Source organism: Populus alba, chromosome 5 (genome assembly GCF_005239225.2).
Source record: "Populus alba chromosome 5, ASM523922v2, whole genome shotgun sequence".
Lineage (NCBI taxonomy): Eukaryota > Viridiplantae > Streptophyta > Magnoliopsida > Malpighiales > Salicaceae > Populus > Populus alba.
Genome location: NC_133288.1, coordinates 22,269,706 through 22,289,164, shown reverse-complemented (window position 1 = coordinate 22,289,164; position 19,459 = coordinate 22,269,706). Strand labels below are relative to the sequence as shown.

The following is a 19,459-nucleotide window of genomic DNA, read 5'->3' as shown; positions in this document are numbered from 1 at the left end:
TATCTAAATGGTTGAAAACTGAGCAGAAGCTCTACTTTAAATTTTTGGGACAAACAATTCATTTTTTAATTGAAAACACATGAAAAACAATATGCACAACTTAATAATTAACCATCTAATGCCCTTAAAGTTGTAAAAAATAAAAATCAACTTGAGACCCTAGATTTTCTCAAGCTCTAGTATACTTTTTCAATTAATCTGAATGTCATTAATCACTACCATCTAATTATCCTAATCAAATGGAATATTTGAACACCAAACTTAATCAATTTTATAGTTGGAATCATGACAACTATCCACTCTTATCCAAAAATCTAAAACCAAATAAAATAAACTTTTGGATTAATATAAATATTGACAAAAACTTCATATCAAACTTATTCTTCTATGTGTTTTACAGTTTCGCTCTATTTCTTTTTATTTTGCATTTCTACCATAATTCCAATATTAATTTCATCTAATTAAAAATGCAATTGTAAAGGAGAAAAAAAACTTAAAAAAATACGGCCATATAATAGAGCACGGCCCAGAAGAGAAAATCAAATAGAGCCTCCAAAATTTATACTTTTTGAGGTTTAAGAACGTGCGTGGCTTTCCTCTTTCCTGGTTTTCTTACTAAAAAAATCAATTCAACTGAATCAATTTTTTATCCAACCCGGTTCATATTTTCTAAAATTAGCATATTTTAATTTGATTGGTTTTTTAAGATTAAACCGAATTAAACCAAATGTTGAGTATTAAGAAAATAACCTGTTAGGAATCAGTCCATAAAAATTATACATATAGGTTTTTCTGCTGGAACCCTAGAAAGGGTAGACTTTAATAATTCAAGAAATAATAATTCTTTTTGTCAAATTACAACGGCCGTACGTAGAGCTGAGCCGTACTGGATCCAATGGCTCACCTAACTTCAATGATCTGACACGATTTAATTGCACATGTAAACAATCTTTCCTTTGTAAAAATGAAAAAAACATTGTATGATATTTACACGTCGAGCATGGAAAGTTTTGCAACCCTAATATCACGGCGATTCATGGATTGCAAATTTGCAAAGCATGCATTCGAATAATTAAATTTTAAACAAATCAGCAATCATTTCCAATGTTTTCTTTTCTTTCTTCAGGAAGTAGAGAAAAACCGAAGCTGTGTACATGCACTCCTCAAGCTGGGAGCGTGCACACTTTAATTCCTTTCCTAAACAGCCCAGTATTTTCCCGGCTCAATAATGTCCATTGGTTGAGAAGAGCTGCCCAAACAGTGAGAAAAAAACTTGAAACACCCTTTAAGAAATGCGTCTAGGCAATATCAAGCTACTAGTCTATTTTATTTTCCGTTTCAAATTACTTTTTAAAAAAAATTATTTTTTATTTTTTTCTTTACTTCAAATTAATATTTTTATATACTGATAATAAAAATAATTTTTTTAAAAATAAAATAATATTATTTTCAAGTAAAAAAAACTTTAAAAAATAATCATGCTACAGTTCTAAACATAAAAATAGCTTTTGTTGTTAAAGTTGCAGCAAATACAATTTTCAGGAATCTTGGGAGAGTAGGTGGAAATGTATTATTTTGTTAGTTAACGACTTTTGACCGTGTTTGGCGGAAGAAGACTTCGACCTGGAAGGGAGGAACTCTTCAGTGGAATGACCCGGACAAGAGTGTACCGTTGAAGCACGTCAATGTTGACTCAGACGGCGGCGGATAACTTAGTCTTATAGGCTGCCCATGTTACGTTAAACCTCCATCAGAAGTGCACGTTTTTTTTTTTTTTTGTATCCTTCGCAGGCAATTTCTCCCTCTCAACTCCGATAGATTTTTTCTCGTCAAAAGGAGACGTCCGGTGGCCTTGTTACTAGTTTAATCGCTAGACCTAAGTTCATGAAGATCGTATACAACTGCCCATCATCTTGCTCCGCTTCTTCTTTAGCGTTTTGGGTTTCTGCCAAGGTTTACGCAATTGCGTGCAACCTTTTCTTTGCGATCTTGACGTTCGTGTTTGCAGTAGGCGAGTGCCAAACTTTCTTGGGTCATTTTCTGTTAGATTTTCTGTTTATTTTTCTCAAATATCATCATCCCATCTTGATCTCTTCCCCTTCAATCTTTTCTTTTTCTTATTATTATTTTTTTAATCATTCATCGAGCTCTTTCTCTATTTATAGCTGGCACAACATTGGGAGCCTATGCTGGAGCAGTTGTGGGCCTAAAGTCTAAAAGTAGCTTCCTTCATGGAGCCGCAGTTGGAGCCATCATGGGGTGCCTACTTTCCATTGAAATTTTTAGAAAATCATTACTTCTCTGGGATTCTGATGATTGGGCAATCGACAGCTTCATTCATTTCGTAAGTTCCCTGATTGCTTCTCACCACGCTAATCACTTCAGGGATCGGAAATTTGAATTAATTATGCCCTGACCTTGCCTCTCACCTCTAGATTCAAACGGGTTCAAACATCTTGAATGAAAGAATAGAAAGGTTTAGTTCAACCACAATTTGCAGCAATGGATTATCGATGCTGAAAATTCAAAACAAGAGACTTGCAAACAAAAACTTTGTGGATACCTTGTGGAATGGACCTTCCTGCCCAATCTGCCTACAGGTTAGTGGCTTTGCTGTTTTAAGAAAACAATCTCCCCAATTCGAATAATAATTGTGTTTAACACTTATCTTGTTTGCTGATTGACAGGACTTCCAACTGGGGGAAATGGTTTGCAGCTTGCCGGGGTGCCGCCACACATTTCATCCACGCTGTATTGGTCAGTGGTTTATTGGACACAGTTCTTGCCCATTGTGCAGGAAAATACCATTTTTGGTGGAGAATGTGGATTGTGCTTGTTAAGAACAAAAATTGTTCACTCCATTTTTCCCCACGCTCAAATCAATGTGGGATTGTTCATATATACATGGTCCAAATTTATTTGTAAGCAAATCGTCTGCCAATTGGGTGGGCTGTTCATTATTTTCTTTCTCTCTTAACCACACCTAAGCACGGGGAGCACAGAGTGTGGATATTATTTATTTATTTTCGGTGCAAAAGAACTGAAAAACACAGTTACTGCCCAAGGAAGGAGACGCCAGCAGCATCACTCGAGAGGGTACCAGAAATGCCTTGCGGATGAGAAAGATCCAGACCTGTAGAGGGATGTCACTAGAAGACCCCGTCTTAGCTAGGAAGTCAGCTCCCCAATTATCCTGTCGCAAAACGTGATGGAAAGAAACATTCCAGTCACGTTTGCAATGACACTGGACACCGATAATGGTGTTACAGGAAGAAGAAACATCTGATTCTAAACAATCAGGTAAAGGCTGCCTTTGAGACCCTTAAACCCAATCAGGTAAAGGCTGCCTTTGAGACCCTTAAACCGAATAGCCGTTTCATCTGTGAGTGGTACACGACTTATGAGATTAATCGGAATGTTTACCTGCTATATATAGAGACTTCACTTTCAAGCTCATGGTCTGGAGGCTAGAGATAAAATTATCACCGGTTAAGCTCAGATGCTCAGGCTAGCAAGTTCAAAGTTTGGCTGGGCTGGTTGAACCGATTCGATCGCCGAGGAAGTTTCAAGCATCTAATTTCACTAGATATAAAAAGGATATCCTCTCATTAAGACGATAGGGCAATATTTAAAGAGATTTTCAAAGCTTTAGCTAAAATAAAATTCCCAAGTTAAAGCCCATGTTACAGGAGACTGTTCCAGTAAGAGAACCAATCTACATATATGGTAGTGATTAAGAGACTGACATACAAAATCTACGATTTCAACTGCACAACGTGCACAAATGAACACCCAAGCTTGATTATTAGCAAGATCAGCACTAAGGACTTAATTATCAGCTCTCAGCCATGGAGCCACGGTCCACAGCTCTGACACACTTGGGATGCACCTCGTATCCACATTCAAGGCACTGATAAGCCCATCCTGAACCTTGTTCATCACAATCACAGCATATAAACGGTCCTCCTCCAGTTCCTTCTGAAACCAAGGTTAGTTCATGTCGATGCCCTGCATGGTTCTTTGATCTTGGTAGGCTTTGAGCCTCCTCGTCCATTTGTTTCTCCAGTAAATCCACTTGGGCCTCGGTAAAAGGGTACGCATTTTCTTGGTACAGGTTAATTAGGTTTCTCCCATGTTTACTGACAGTTTTGCCATCAGGACCTAAAATCACCAAGCAAGGGATACCTTTCACATCAAAGTGCTTAGCAAGGGTTTTGTTGGCAGGATCTCCGAAAGGCAATGCTAGCCATGGCATGCTATTGAAGTAGGAGTCGAATTCAGCTTGATCGCGATCACTTGACACAAACACAATTTCAAAGTCGTCATCATTTCCTTTGTTTACCAGCATCTGCTTGATCTTTTGGTAGATGGATATCAGCTTGGGAGTAAACTTCCCGCCTGGCAGACACCAATGGGACGAGAAATACAGTCCGATTGTTTTGCCTACCAATGAGGCAACAGGCACCTGCAAGCGACAAACACGTTAGACAAACAGATGTTCAAGCACATGCGTTGCTACCATGAAATTTGTCAAAATCTTGAATCATGTTCCTACTGCCTGTCCTTATCATTACTCCAGTGGATCCCAATGTTCGTTTTTTTTGGTACAGAGATCTTCAATGCAGATTCGAAAAACACAGGCCAGTGCATGTAACTCCAATAAAAATGGCCTCCACAAAATTGTGCGCCAAGGAGACCCCCCCCCCCCCAAATAAGAGATACGGGCCTTACGATCTTATGAATATGTGAGAACTATCCAATCAGGTTAGGAGATGTGTAGATTCTTGTTATCACCTTATCTGCCACATCATTGACATGTTAATTAATTAGAGTTGGATGCATATGCATGCTTCATCCGTCAAAATCTTATATTTCATTGAGATTGTGTTTAATTAATGTAATAATACAGAAGAAACATGTATAAAAAGATAAAATGTATTTTGTCTAAGAAAAAAAGAAGGAAACACAAAAGTAAATTTAATTTCAAGATCGTTTTACTGGGAATTTATGTTTTAATTGTGTGTGCTAGCTATCTGTCCTTTACATCATAAAATAATAATCAAACACTACCTAACAAATTTAATTTTTTTTTAATCTTAAGGGGTGTAATTTAACTGGTCAAGTTCTAGATTTACTTCTTAAAAGTCACCAGTTTGGGTCCTATAAACCTTAGAGCCACTAAAAATTTATATGATTGTTAACTTTAGAACCCGTAAGATTAGTTGAGATATGTTTAAGTTAACTCGAACACCCACATTAATAAAAAAATAAAAATAAAAAAAACTTAATTTTATTCATATGAGATGAGTCGTATATACAAAATCATATAATACTCGTACATCACCATTACACGGTGAACAAGGCCACGTCGCAAGCAAAAACAATTAAGCAATGGTTATGGTCCTGTGATTAAGACTTTAAGGTGGTTAGAAGAGGAATCTAATTAAACAATACGTGTCATGATGTCGGCTATGGTTAGTTTTTTCATGCATGAACCAGGTGACTTTTTGAGCTCTTTTCTTGTATATATCTGGCCAATCGTAATGCACAAGGTGCTGACTCATCGGACCCACCGCAATGACCTTCCCATCATTTTGTAGTGACCAAAAATTTCTAAAACTGAGTGGTCAAATCAGATGAAAATTGTGTCCCCACGGAATAAAGATGGGATGGCATCTTATTATTACCAGCACATCGAAAAACATTTTTGTAAATTCCTACAAATTTTTGTTTTAGTTATAAATCTTGATTAGAAGATTTACCGGGTCAAAGGTCGTCGTTGAGTATGAGTGGATGCTACAGCCTACAAGTCGTTGAAGGTTTTATAACTAAAATCTTGACAACAGCATAAAATCAAAACTGCCTGCAGTGAGATCAAGTTAAATTTCAAGGAGGCAAGGTAGGAACTGACCTGTCTAGGTGCGGGATGGCCCAAAAGATAGTCTCGATTATGGCAAGTCAGCAAATTGGCTAGGGTCTGCCTCTCATGCTTCTCCTTCTCTTCCAATTTTAATTCCTCCAGCCTCTCTTTGGTAAACGGGAAAGCCTGGACTCCGAACCGGTGAAGGAGCTCGACCCCGTCATGTAACGTTGCCTCATCTTTGTTATCCTTAGGATGCAAGATGACCAGACAAGGAATTGCTTCGACGTCAAATTTACTATTTAAGGCTTTTTTGGTCTCCAAATCTGAAAATGGAATGGACAGCCATGGCATGTTGGCACGATAATTGTTGAAGGCATCCAAGTCCTCATCAGACGACACGAAGACAATTTCGAAATTAGATCCATTGTTCTTCAAATCCTGATATGCACCAATTAAGACTTGGGAGGTGAACCTTCGACATGGCGCGTACCAGTTGGCAGAGAAGTAAAGGCCAAGCACCTTGCCTTCAAGATCAGAAACTTTCACCTAAAAAGAAGCCAGATATTCTAACAGTGAGTTAGCTAGCAATTTAATGCAGCTTGAGGTGTAGCTTGGCCAAGAAAATGATGAGATGCATCCATTTTATTCCAAGAAAACGATGAGAAAATCATCCAAGAGGCAACGATAACAAAGAATCCATTCTCCAATAAGTTGAGCTCGATCAACGAAAACAACGTGTTACCACATTTTATGTGTACAGTAGTTGAGAAAGGGCCACGTTGCTGTACCTATCGCATTTAATGCGAGGAAGAAGTGATCATTACGTTGCGAAACTGACACATGTCCTATCACCTTGGTTGTTTACGGACAACCATTGTGTTGTGGGGAAGCCCAGCTTCGTGTTTGGCTTGTGAATAAACACAGCCCTGTCCCAGAAAATGATACTCTTCCCCCGCCCCACAAAAGTAACAAAAACAAGAATATTATCGACCGCCTTAACGTCGCTGGATTGCCCACAAGATAAGAATAATAGAGAATCAAGAATTTTAATTACACTTACGGTAATACATGGTTAATTAGTTAATCCAATGAGCTGCAAGTTTTAGTGTTTAGTAATTCTACTATTCTAGCCATCTCCTTCTTGTTTCACTACATGTCAATTTAGGGTTCCATAAAGTATATTTATTGTAAGTAGACCACCCTAAACCGCACCGGAGACAACGATAATTTTTCCAATAACTGCTCGGTGTGCTTCGTTCCCCTCGCCCTACCACCCACTATAAAGGATAAGTTCATAGACTGGAGAGTCCTGGAGAGTCGAAATTTTATGGTGATCAGGAATAAGTAATTATTCACTAATGTTTATTTGCGTTTTGCTCTTCCTTTTTCTTGTTTGGAATGGAAGAAAATCAAATAGAATTTACCTGAGCTTCCTTCCACAAAGTAAAATAGAGTGCCGTGTTAATTCATAATAAATATGCGACAATCAACATAATTAGTTTGATGACGAGGTGGTATCCAAACCATTGTTTAAACATATACATGAGACCCAGCAAAAAACACTAAAAAAGATTCAGTGAGATAAAATAATTTTATTACAGAAACAAACTCAAGATGATATTACTATTTTGCTAAGGCATTGCTGTTTGAAACTCTTAACTGCAGCTACGTTATTCATGCTCTTAAGTCTCAGCCACTCTAATTTAAATGATTTGTTAAAGTTACACGGCCTCGTCTAGAGACCACGTAATAGCACACGAAAAGAAAGAAAAATATCAATCCATTACAGAAACTACTTTGAATTTATTTATTTATTTATTTGGACAGAAGGATTTGAGAAGACATGTAAAATATCATTCGTCGATCTAAATAATTATGATTTGGTTTGTTAATTTACATTTTAATTTTGTAGGAGACATTGACTCGAGCTTAATCTGTTTTTTTTCTGATCAATAAATTCTTTAATTTCATTTCATTAAGAAAATAATAATTGATCTTAATTGGGTTTCCACGAGAAAGAAATGGATATCTATTTTTTAAGATCATGAATAGAAAATCAATCAAAATAATGGCTGCAGAAAGTTCCTTTTTCCTTCCGAATAAAATATTAGCTCAAAGGGGATTTATTTTTCGTTTTTTAATCGATAAAATGTTGTTTTTACAGCCCGAAATACCTGGATAAACTCGATCTGCAGATATCAGATAATCCAAAGTACTTAAGTTTCCCTCCCCAGATTTTTTCTATGCTCAAAACTAAGAACTCGGATCATCAGTGATACAAAAAGAAGAGAAATGTTTAAAATTATATGGCCCAAAAAAATAAAAACAGAGAAGGAGAAAAAGTTGACAGAAATATTTGCTTGGAAAACCATGAGCATGTGAAGAATGAACCACAGTTTGCTGCATGAATCTTTATAAATTTAATTAAACAACTTAAGATTTTAGATCATAGATGTAAAGAAAGAGATAGAGATCAGAGAGTGAACCTGAGTTCCATCTTGGGAAAGAAGATAATCACGATCTTTCGAGGCCAGAAGTGATGAAAATCTTGAGCTTGAGATTCTGTGAGAGTCACCGTTTGCTTCAGCTTTACTAGCTTGAAGCTTCCTGGAATTTTCCTCCAAGTTCATCTCCTTCTTGACCTCTCTCCTCTTCACCCACACAGTCTCCCTCCCCCTCTCCCTCTCTCTCTCGAGATGAAATACAATCCTCTAGTATCATGCTTATATTCCTGAGAACCATATTCTTTCCACGTACGTGTTTAGAAATCATACAGTGTCGATTACCTTTACAAAACTGTTGTTTAATTAAAATAATTATTTTTATAAATATTTTATTTCTTAACTCAACATATTAAAAATATTAATTTAATGTTTTTAAATAAAAAATACTTTCAGATTAAAACCGTATTATTAAATAAACTCCACATCATTACCTTACACCCAATAGGAAATCACAACACGCACACGTGGCATCACCTATCTAGATATCACACCAAAGGACTAGCTTTGGATAATTTGCCACGCGTGAGGTTACGAAAGAAACAGATTGGTGTGAATTATTGTACTGTAATTTTTCCCTGTATCTTAGCTGTGGTGTCTTGAAAGACTTTTTGAATTGTGGCGTAAGAAAGGTAAACAAACAGCAGTCAGCAGCACACCTGTCCCTTGCTCTGATTTTTTTTTATTTTCTTGAAAGGAATTTCCCATAATATATGAGTGGCTTTACGTACTAACCGCCCATCTTTTAATTTAATTTATACGGTATACTATCATTATCATAGCCCTAAATAAGAAATTTGGTTAATGCACTCATTTTTAAATTGTCTAATATTATTCATTCATTTAAAAAAAATTAATGTTACCTCTAATTATTAAATAGTCCTAATTTTAAATGATTTTGTGAGATGTTGGTGTTACTTATATGGATTCAAAAACAAAAATAAATATTTATGTTCCCTGTTCAAAGTAATTTTTTAAAACAAAATTAATGTTAATTTATGAGCTTGTTTTGAAATATGGTTATTTTTCAAAGTGTTTTTTATTTTAAAATATATTAAAATAGTATTTTTTTATTTTTTAAAAATTAATTTTGATATCAGTACATCAAAATAATTTGAAAATATCAAAAATATATTAATTTAAAATAAAAATAAAAATAATAAATTTTTAACCAAATAAAACTTCTGAAATGCATGGTAAACAGTTGGGAGTGTGGTTGAAGTTGTTTTTCAAAGTGTTTTTTACTTAGAAAAACATGTCAAATAATGTTATTTTATTTTTTAAAAAATATTTTTGAGATTAGCATATCAAAATGATTTGAAAACATCAAAAACATATTACTTTAAAAAAAAAATTCAAATTTTTTAAAAAAATATTTTTAAACGGCAATGCCAAACGCATCCTAGAATGAAGGAATGAATTGCGATTTTTTAAGACCGAGAATTAAAATGGAACATCGGTGCAAATGTAGTTTACCCAAAATCGATGCGTTTTCAAGGAACATCCTTGGAGACTTGAAAAGGAAAATATACGAAGTAACTTTCCGTCCGAATAGACAACTCGATTGCATCATCACCTGATCGGAGAAAGTCCCTTTTTTTCCCTCAATCTGGTTACTTCGGCTTGAACGGCTGGGTCCATCATGTTCAAATCCCAAAATGGACGTACGCCATTGAATTTGTCATTAGGCAACGGGACCACTGGTAATTTATGGCCAAGACATGTGGCATTCTGCGATTTATAGATGTTAGGAGGGACTTATTGTCTTTGCCTCTTGATGATGATGATGCATGTAGCTGGATATATCCAGGACAGGAGTTAAAAAAAAAAAAAACACATGTTACTCGAGGTAATTATTACACCAGGGAACTCCCTTGATTTGTCGCCGTTGCCTCGTAAGAAATCAATAACAGGGTTTTTAGATTTGTCCATGTAATTGTTTTTCGGTATTTATATTTATATTTTCTTAGCATGAATTTTACAAACAGTCACATGGACAAAAATAATTTATCAAAAAATATTCTTGTTAGTGATTTGTGATTTATCTCTGAGTCTATAGTAATAATTTTATAAATATATTTATTAACAAATAAAGCATGTCAAAAAAACCTCTACCTATATTATTTTATCGGTTCTTTCATGGGTAAATATAATAATATCACTAAAAAAAAAATTATATTTCATTCAATTAGTGAATTTTTTTCCCTAGTAAATTTGATATGTAATCGTCAAATAAAATTGTTTATTATTACTTTAGTGAGTAAACAGTGACAATAACATTTGCAGTAATTATTTTGCAACTCTCTAAAAATATACTAACGAACCTATGTTTGCCAGTAACTCTGTTAATAATAATTTTAAAATATATTCTTCTAAAAAAATATTAAACAAAAAATAATATAAAATTCAAATATTTTTTACAAATTTAAACAATTAACAGTTTGAATACAATTAATCTATAATAAAAACACTGAATGAGAAGGAGGAGAGTATTCACATGAACCTTGAGGCGAATAAAAAAGAGCACATATATCACTTTTTTGTCATCTCATCTAAGCTCAGCTATTCATGAGTTGTTGCACATTTTTTAGGTGTCCATTAATTCGCACATGCATTTCATAAAAAGCTTCACTGAGCTTGGTTCGAGTCCAAGAATCGTGGCCTACAATAGAAAATTGTTGTTAGTTAAATATATTTAAAGAAAAAAAAACAAATAAAGAATGGATGTAATTAAAAAAGAATCTCTATTATTACTTTAGTGAGTAAATAGTACTAGTGACATTTATAATAATTATTTTTCAACTCTCTAAAATGTACTGACTAACTTATGTCTACCAGTAACCTTGTCAATAATAATTTGAAAATATATTTTTTAAAAAAAACTATTAGTAGAAAATAATTTTAAAAAATAATATAAAATTCAAATATTTATTATAAATTTAAACATTTCAGAGTTCGAATACAATAATAAAAAATAAAAGCGTCGGAGGAGAAGAAGGAGAGTGTTCACCTGGACCTTGAGGTGAATATAAAAAAGAATATATATCACTTATCTATGATCTCATCTAAGCTCAGCTATCAACGAGCTGTTGCATCCTTTTTTAGCAGTTATCAATCCACACGTGTATTTCCATAAAAAGCTTAATTGGGCTTGGTTCGAGTCTAAGAATCGTGATTTACAACAAAAAATTGTTGATAGTTAAATATATTTATAGAAAGAAAAACAAATAAAAAATGGATGTAATTAAAAAAGAATCTTACCATCAGTTTTGCAAACAAAACGAAGGAAAAGGAGTCGTCAGTATGTATGGTAATGGAACCGTGAACATGCTGGTTTTGGTTCTCCGCATCAAAGTGTGATCGTTACAAGAAACGATCGTACACCATGAGCTAGATATATTTTGCCCACACGGCTCTAAGATGTACAAAGGTTTAAAATCCTTCCAAGTTATCACCTCCTTCCATCCTAGAAGACCTTTTTACCATATTTTTGGCTTTTTTTTACTCCTTGTATTAAAAATCACGCAACCCACACGACCTTTGAGATGTACATAGGTCTAAATTTCCTCAAAATTGCCACCTCTTTTCAGTATGGAAGGTCTCTTTTTCCCATATGTTTTAAAACTTTATTTACCCCTCGTATCAAAACAACATGCAACCTATATGATACAGATGTATTATTTTTTAGTAAATAGATAATAAAATTTAAATAAAAAAATTAAAAAAAATTTATCTTCATTTCAATTATACCTAGTTACAGTGAGATTCTCTTAAGTCCTCGTTGCAATAGCGTTGTCAGCTCTGTCCCATTCAAATCTCTCCTTGTAGTTAAAATTTGTACAAGAAAAGTTTCATTAAAAAGATAATAAACTAGCCGAATTAACATAATAAAAAATATTTTAGTTAACATTAACATTTAACCTTTTGAACCATGCATCAATCATAGATTTTCATAAGGGTGAGCAAAAAAACTGAAAAACTGATTAAACTAAGAAAACCAGAAAAAAATAACTAAAAAAATTGAACTATGAAAAAAAACCAATTAGAATTTTAAAAAAACTGATCGGTTCGGTTTTGGTTTTATAAGCCGAAAACTGAAAAACCAAACGAACCCAAATCGAAAAAAACCAAGTAAAACTGGAAAAAACCCACTCCAAACCGCTTTGAACTGGTTTTTCCCCAAAATAACCAAAACAGATTTCAGTTGTTCTAAAAAAAAAAAATCAATTTTCATTACTTGTTTTGATAAAAACCAAACCGAACTGAAAATTATCATCCCTATGTTTTCATTGAAGGTATTTGAAAACCTAACTCCATTGAAATAATGGAATTTTTATCCTCAATTTCTTTATCTTAGTTATGGTTCTGACAACCTTAGTATTTATCAACATGAAATTGCATTCGTTGATTGAAATTATGTTTTAAACAATTATTAACATATTGATGTAAAGGGAAAACAAATTTGCATTGAAATGTCGTTCTTTCATTAAGCATGTTAATTCAATGTAAGTGCATCATGTTGTGAAGGGGGCCCTCAACATACTAGCATCACACTTTAAAGTATGTGTCTTAAATGTTTGTTCTTAAACGGCACCTAATGATTAATGGTCATTACAAGTGCTACGAGAAGAACCACCAGCAATATTGTTTTACAACTTGTTATTGAATTTTCCCCAGATATCCACAAAAATTAAAGGATTAGGTATTGTAAAGCATTCTAATTTCAAAGAAAAAAACTAGTTGCACCTCCCTTATAAGAGAAACTTTTCAAAAAATTTAAACCTGCAAATACACAATAATTTAAAATGAAATGCAACAAACCGGTTGATTTTATTTCAATCCATATCAATTGAATAATTTAAATAATGTTAACTTAACCAATTTTTCAATTAACTTTACTACAACCATTTGTGAAATGATTATAGGAGGTTACTATAAACACCTTAGAGGATTAGTAATATCAATATTTTATATCAATAACAATTCAATTATCCTAACTATTATCTTAGCTATTTTAAAATTTTTATTTATGATGGCTACTATTTTATTTTATTTTTTATTTTTATTAATAATTTTTTCATGGAATTGAAACATATTTTTTAACACCAACATATCAATTAGCTAACCATATTAATAATAGAAAAATAAAGTAAAAACGTAAAAAATTCCAACAACCCCAACTATCTATATACAACCATTAAAGAACATAAAAAAGAAAAGTAGAAAAAAAATTCCAACAATGTATATACAATCATTAAATAATAGAAAATTAAAAAAAAAAACTCTTAACAATCTATGTACAATCATTAAAAGACATGAAAATTTAAAAATTTTCCATCAAACATCTATACAATTATTAAAAAAAAAACAGTTTTAATAAAATAAAAAATTCCCATTGACATTTATCTAATTATTAATAGCAGAAAAAAAAATTATCAATAAAATTTATACAATTATTTATAATAGAAACAATTTTTTTTAAAAAAAAAACAAAAAAAAAGAAGAAAAAAGGGGAATTTTACCTTACTGTTGAGATTTCCCAAGCCTGAAAAGAGAAAAAAAATATATAAACAAGTCATTAAATAAATAGAAAAGAAAAGAAAAGAAAGAGAAAAAAGACATACCAGTGCATTAAGAATAAGAGAAAATAAGATAACGGGTTGAAGATAAAAGAAGAGAGAAAATAAAAAGAAAATGAAGATTTGGGTGGAGAAGAGAAGAAGCTATACAAAAAGAGAAATATGCTCGTCTATTTTGATTTTAGGGATTATGGTTTTTCAATATGAGATTTTTTTATCGATGGTTTTACTGACGGATAATTACATATTATTTTTTTTTAATTTTTTTTCATTTGTGTATCCATTTGTAAAATCTAGTTGAGAATTTTAATTGTCAAAACTTTTCAATAACCGCCCAACTATCGCTACCTACCTTTTTCATCTTTTGGTGATTTCGCATGTAATTAGCAGTAATAAACAACGAAAGTAACAAATGAACGGTACTTTAGCTCTCGGAAAAATACCGACATACATTAATCGTCGATGATTCTTTATGTAATGAATAGTAATAAATAGTGCAAATGAGAAGTGAATTGTATTTTAGGTATAGGAAAAATACCGACAGAAAATAATTAGTCAATGATCCCATATGTATTGAACAAAATAAACAGTGCTAGTAAATCCAAGGCACTTAGACTTGGTTGTCAGTCAAATCCAAGACAATGTGCGTTGAGCAAATATGATAGACGCAAGACAATTGAATGTCTGAGGGAATGGCCAGCCTCCCTTGGGTCTAACCTTGGGGGGAAATTCAGCATTCATAGGTTTAGCTACATTTGACGTTTTGGACTCTAAATTCCCTGCATCTTTTAGGTATATAAAAGTCCTTCGAGGACCTACCATACTCCCATCAACTACTAATATTGATCTAAGGGATAGTTATCCCTCATTAAATGCTATCAATGTAAGATTACGCTTTAGACCCTCCTATTATCAAAATAATAAGACTCATGAGCTATAAATATATAAAAAGACGTTCAAAGCAAATGTTCATAATTTTAATTATCTACTGCATATAAATTTTAATATTCTTATATTTTCTTTTTCTAAAAAGATATTTACTTTCACAAATAAGATCTTTTGCATATATTAATTGTAAGCTTATTTTCACCGATCAAGTATAAGTTATGAACTATATTAGTCTAATAAATAAATAAATAAAATTGTTAGGAAATAATTATTCTAGGTTAGTTAGATTTTTGATAATTTATAAAAGTATGCACTTGTTATAATTAACAAGTGTCCTAATGTAGTTTTAAATGATTGCGTTCAAAGAAATCCATTTACAAAAAGAAAAGCCGTTCATCGCTCAATTCATATCATGACACGATAGAGTCACAGATAAATGAAAACAAATTCTTCATGAAATGACCGTTGATGGGGTAGTGAATCTTTAAGGTTGTATTTACAAGTAACAGACACAAACAGGGAGGAAATATATTTAATTGAATAAAAAAAGCATGAATATAAAGTGTTAGAAATATTTTTAAATTATTTTCTCATTCCGCTTTTTTCTCGAAAACAGTAATTAAATAATGTCACATAACACTAATTTACATGAAAAAAACTCCGTGAGATCTCACAACATAAATAAGAAAGGTAGAGTACTAGAAAATATTTCCTCGTGACCCATTCTCCCCCCGGACTGATTTTTTCGGGCGATAGCCGGATTATTCGACGCTCTCCCCGGCGCCGAAGAGCAAAAAGGAAAGATGGGGGAGCAAAGAAAGAGAAGGAAAGAAAAAAGGGAGTTAGGAAGCTGAAGCACGAGATTTCTTCGAAATCCAAACGTGAGAAAATCTGGTTTCCTTAAAGAGACGAGGCGCCCAAGTAAACAAAAGACACCGTACGACATGGAGACACATGTAAAGAACAAGGACAGGTGTCACATGTTGCCGTATGAAGGTGGTTGGTTAGCTTTCAATCACCTCAATTATTCGAATCTAGAATTGGGAACCACCATGTAGCCCAGAGCTCTAGGACCGAGACACACGTGTCTAGCAACATGCCGTGTTCCAGTTTCTAAAAAGCCAAAAAGGCAAAGTCATTGATGGGAGTTCGTGACATTGCATGACAGCTATAGGTACATGCGTGTTGGCTCCGATCCCCACCACGTGGTGTTGTCCTTCGTTGTTTGATGACGCGTTCATACTTGATACTGGACCTTACTGTGTTTTCTAAGATAAAGTTAGTTATTACGAAAATAGTTTTTATTTTTCCATGTGAAATGGATATTAAAAATAAGTCGATTCAAATATTTCTAGTCAGTTTTTAAGTAGTGTTAGTTTGAATATAGATATTTTAAAAATAATATTTCACTCTATTATTAATTTACCATGTTCAATTTTATTACTTATTATTACCACAATAATCATCACAATTATTATATAGCTATCACTAGTCACCAATACTCCCTATCATCTTTTAACTTTAAATATAGCAATTATTTTTACCATCAATTCTATTATTATCATTTACATTGTGAATATCATTATAATTATTGCAACAACCATCACAATAACTATCATCAACGTCATTTACCGTTATCATTTAGTTATCAACAAGTTATATACCCCGCGCGATACCGTGAGTCAATTATTTTTTGTATTTTAAAAATAGTCAAGATCTAAAAGATTTAGGTTTTTTTATAAAGTTATACTTAAAAGTCTTAGTTTTGGTTGCATCGTCTGATCCAAGAGTAATGTTTATAATATTAATTATAACATTAAACTTGGGATAACCCTTAGCATAAAAGTGTCTGAACTACAATACCAAATCCAATAACATTGGACGTGGGTCTGGCAGCAAGATCGTGTCATAAAACTGTGATAATTAAATATATTAGTTAAAAAAAAAAAACCAACAGGAAAAAAAAAACTAATGAAAAAAAGAAAAAAAAATATGAATTAATTGGGTTAACCCTTGAAACCAGGTTAACCCACCATACCTTGAATTCGTATCATGAAAGTTTGATGATTTTTTTTTTTTAAAAAAAAACAAATTAATGGGTTAACCCAGAATTAACTGGGCTAACTCGTCAAACCAGGTTAATCTGTCTAACCCGGAATGCGTGTAATGAAAGTTTGATAACTAAATAGAAAAAAAATTTAACATTAACAATTTAAATTAAATGAAAAAAATTAATTAAAAAAAAAATCATCAGTCTTTTCACTGTGGACTGCACTGTGCAGTCCACAGTCAAAGGCATAAAAAAAAAAAAACTAAAGGCATTTGCCAAAACTACTTAGAAAAAAAATTAATATTAATATTAATAAACTAAATTAAATAAATAAAATTAATTAAAAATAAAAAATAAAAGAAAAAAAACCTCTAAGAAGAAAAAAATACTATATATAAAGAAATTTAACATAAACAAACTAAACGAAACGAAAAAAATAATTAAAAAAAAAAATCAGGTTAACTCGTCAAACCAAGTTAACCCATTAAACCGGGATCCGTGTTATGAATGTCTAGTAACTAAATAAAAAAAAAGTGAACATTAACAAACTAAACTAAATAAAAAAAAAATTAATTAAAAATAAAAAAAATCTAGGTTAACTCGTCAAACCATGCTAACCTGTTAAACCCAGGATCTGTGTCATGAAAGTCTGATAACTAAATAAAAAAAAAAAATCAACATTAACAAACTAAATTAAACAAAAAAATTTATAAAAATAATAATAAAAAAAATTAACGGGTCAACCCAGAATTAACTGGGTTCACCTGTGAAACCAGGTTAACCCGTGAAACTCGGGATGTGTGTCATGAAAGTCTAATAACTAAATAGAAAGAAACTTAACATTAACAAACTAAACTAAATGAAAAAAATTAATTAAAAAGAATAAAAAACAAAAAAAAAATTATATTTTACCTTGTGAAACCAAGTTAACCTGTTAAATCCGGTAATCGTGTTATGAAAGTATGACAACTAAATAAAAAAATTAAACATTAATAAACTAAATTAAACAAAAAAAAATTGTTAAAAAAAAACAAAGGAAGAAGTAAAAAAAATCCCAAAAAACATAAAAAAAAAGCTAAAAAAACTAAGACAACTGAAAAATAAAAAACACCTAAGGAATCGCGTCTGTGGAAATGAAAACCAGAAAAAAAAAAAAAACATGAGTTAACCCATTAAACCTGGAATGTTTATTATAAAAGTTTGAGATAAAAAAAAATTTAACATTAATAAAAAAATTTATTTTTTAAAATATCCATTAAAAAAAAACAAAGAAAAAATGAAGAAAAAGAAAAGCAAAAAGTACAAAAAAAAATATGAACTAATTGGGTTAACCCTCAAACTAAGTTAACCCGCCAAACCAGGGATTCGCGTCATGAAAGTTTGATAATTGCATAAAAAAAAAATTGACGGGTTAGCCCATAATTAATTTGGTTAACCTATGAAACCATAAAAAAAAATCTTAGTTAACCCATAATTAACTTGGTTAACCTATGAAACCATAAAAAAAAAATCTGGGTTAACCTGTTAAATCCAGAATGCGTGTTATAAAAGTTTGAAATGCAAAAAAATTAAACATTAACAAAATTTTAAAAAAATATATCCATTAAAACAAAACAAAGAAAAAATGAAGAAAAAAAAAGCAAAAAGTAAAACAAAAGAAAACAAAAAACAAAAAATAAAACAACAGGGATCAGTAAAATATCCATTAAACAAAAAAAAAAAAAAAAAAAAAAAAAACAGCTGGGATCAGTGTTTTACTGTGGATTGCACAGTGCAGTCCACAGTAATCCCTTTTAACTATTTATAATACAGTCATTATTCTAGCACATGTAACTGCTACTTCAACATTTAATTTTTAGTATAGTCAACACTCTAACACCGTCATAACCGCAACAACAATTATTATCATCGGTTATAATAACTATCACCACTTTTAAAATAATCACTTGTATATATAATTCCATCGCTATAATTACAATAAACCATTATTTTACGATCAATATTATTATTAATGTCATCACAGCTACTACTATAAACATTAATATCATAATAATACTCTTTAGAAGCACCGTTACTAGTCCTATCATAAAAACCACAATTTTTTTCACCATTATTTAAAACCATAAATGAAAAAATAATTAATCTTACAAAACAAATCCCAAAAAAACATGTTTAATTAGTTTTCTCACAGCTACTAGTGCTATATAGAAGTCAAAGTGCCGGAAGAAAGTCAAAATTGGTTTGAAAAGGAGAAGAAAATCAAGTTTCATAGTTTTTTTTTTTAATGTAAACAAAGAAATTTCTCACACCCAGCCCAAAGGCTTTATTCAAGCCTCTTTTTACTTATTCAACATGGCCCGCAGATGAACTTAGCCAGGTCTAAGTGTAGCCCAACAGATTGCCTATATAGTCATGGCTAAACTATGTTTCCTTTGCCGTCGCCCGGGAGAGTCCGGGCGGCACCACCTCCCTCGTTTAATATTCGAGTCATGGGTTACCATATTCCCTCCTCCAAATACTTGCCCTATCCTCAATGACAATGACAATAATAATTCCAAACTCGGTTTTAATGGATTAA

General features: G+C 32.2%; 2 protein-coding genes across 4 annotated transcripts; one reads left to right on the top strand and one right to left on the bottom strand.

Annotated features, from left to right (window-relative positions):
• Positions 1–1,746: 1,746 nt before the first annotated feature.
• On the top strand, positions 1,747–4,704 carry LOC118061990 (NEP1-interacting protein-like 1). 3 transcript variants are annotated; one of them, XR_012169917.1, is made up of 5 exons: positions 1,747–2,011; positions 2,166–2,344; positions 2,436–2,600; positions 2,688–3,300; positions 3,437–4,704. XR_012169917.1 is itself a non-coding variant. In XM_035075651.2 (4 exons), the coding sequence occupies exons 1-4, from the start codon at positions 1,885–1,887 to the stop codon at positions 2,838–2,840; spliced, it is 624 nt and encodes a 207-aa protein (XP_034931542.1). In that variant the 5' UTR covers positions 1,747–1,884; the 3' UTR covers positions 2,841–4,704. The 3 variants fall into 3 exon arrangements, 1 of the variants encoding a protein (XP_034931542.1); XR_012169916.1 differs by having other exon boundaries at positions 3,337–4,704; XM_035075651.2 differs by having other exon boundaries at positions 2,688–4,704.
• LOC118061989 (probable nucleoredoxin 2) lies at positions 3,628–8,573 on the bottom strand. The gene is made up of 3 exons (XM_035075649.2): positions 8,350–8,573; positions 5,912–6,409; positions 3,628–4,465 (listed from the first exon to the last, which is right to left on the bottom strand). Exons 1-3 carry the CDS (start codon positions 8,491–8,493, stop codon positions 3,836–3,838), a joined length of 1,272 nt encoding a protein of 423 aa, XP_034931540.1. The 5' UTR covers positions 8,494–8,573; the 3' UTR covers positions 3,628–3,835.
• Positions 8,574–19,459: the final 10,886 nt, after the last annotated feature.

What these genes read in the sequence shown, in the direction of transcription:
- LOC118061990 (XM_035075651.2), top strand. Translation starts at nt 1,885, where the DNA reads ATGAAGATCGTATACAACTGCCCATCATCTTGCTCCGCTTCTTCTTTA. An exon ending in GACGTTCGTGTTTGCAGTAG is followed by an intron (nt 2,012 to 2,165) that starts GCGAGTGCCAAA and finishes CTCTATTTATAG; the next exon opens with CTGGCACAACATTGGGAGCC. An exon ending in TCGACAGCTTCATTCATTTC is followed by an intron (nt 2,345 to 2,435) that starts GTAAGTTCCCTG and finishes TCTCACCTCTAG; the next exon opens with ATTCAAACGGGTTCAAACAT.
- LOC118061989 (XM_035075649.2), bottom strand. Translation starts at nt 8,493, where the DNA reads ATGAACTTGGAGGAAAATTCCAGGAAGCTTCAAGCTAGTAAAGCTGAA. An exon ending in TTTCCCAAGATGGAACTCAG is followed by an intron (nt 6,410 to 8,349) that starts GTTCACTCTCTG and finishes GCTTCTTTTTAG; the next exon opens with GTGAAAGTTTCTGATCTTGA. An exon ending in GCCATCCCGCACCTAGACAG is followed by an intron (nt 4,466 to 5,911) that starts GTCAGTTCCTAC and finishes TGTCGCTTGCAG; the next exon opens with GTGCCTGTTGCCTCATTGGT.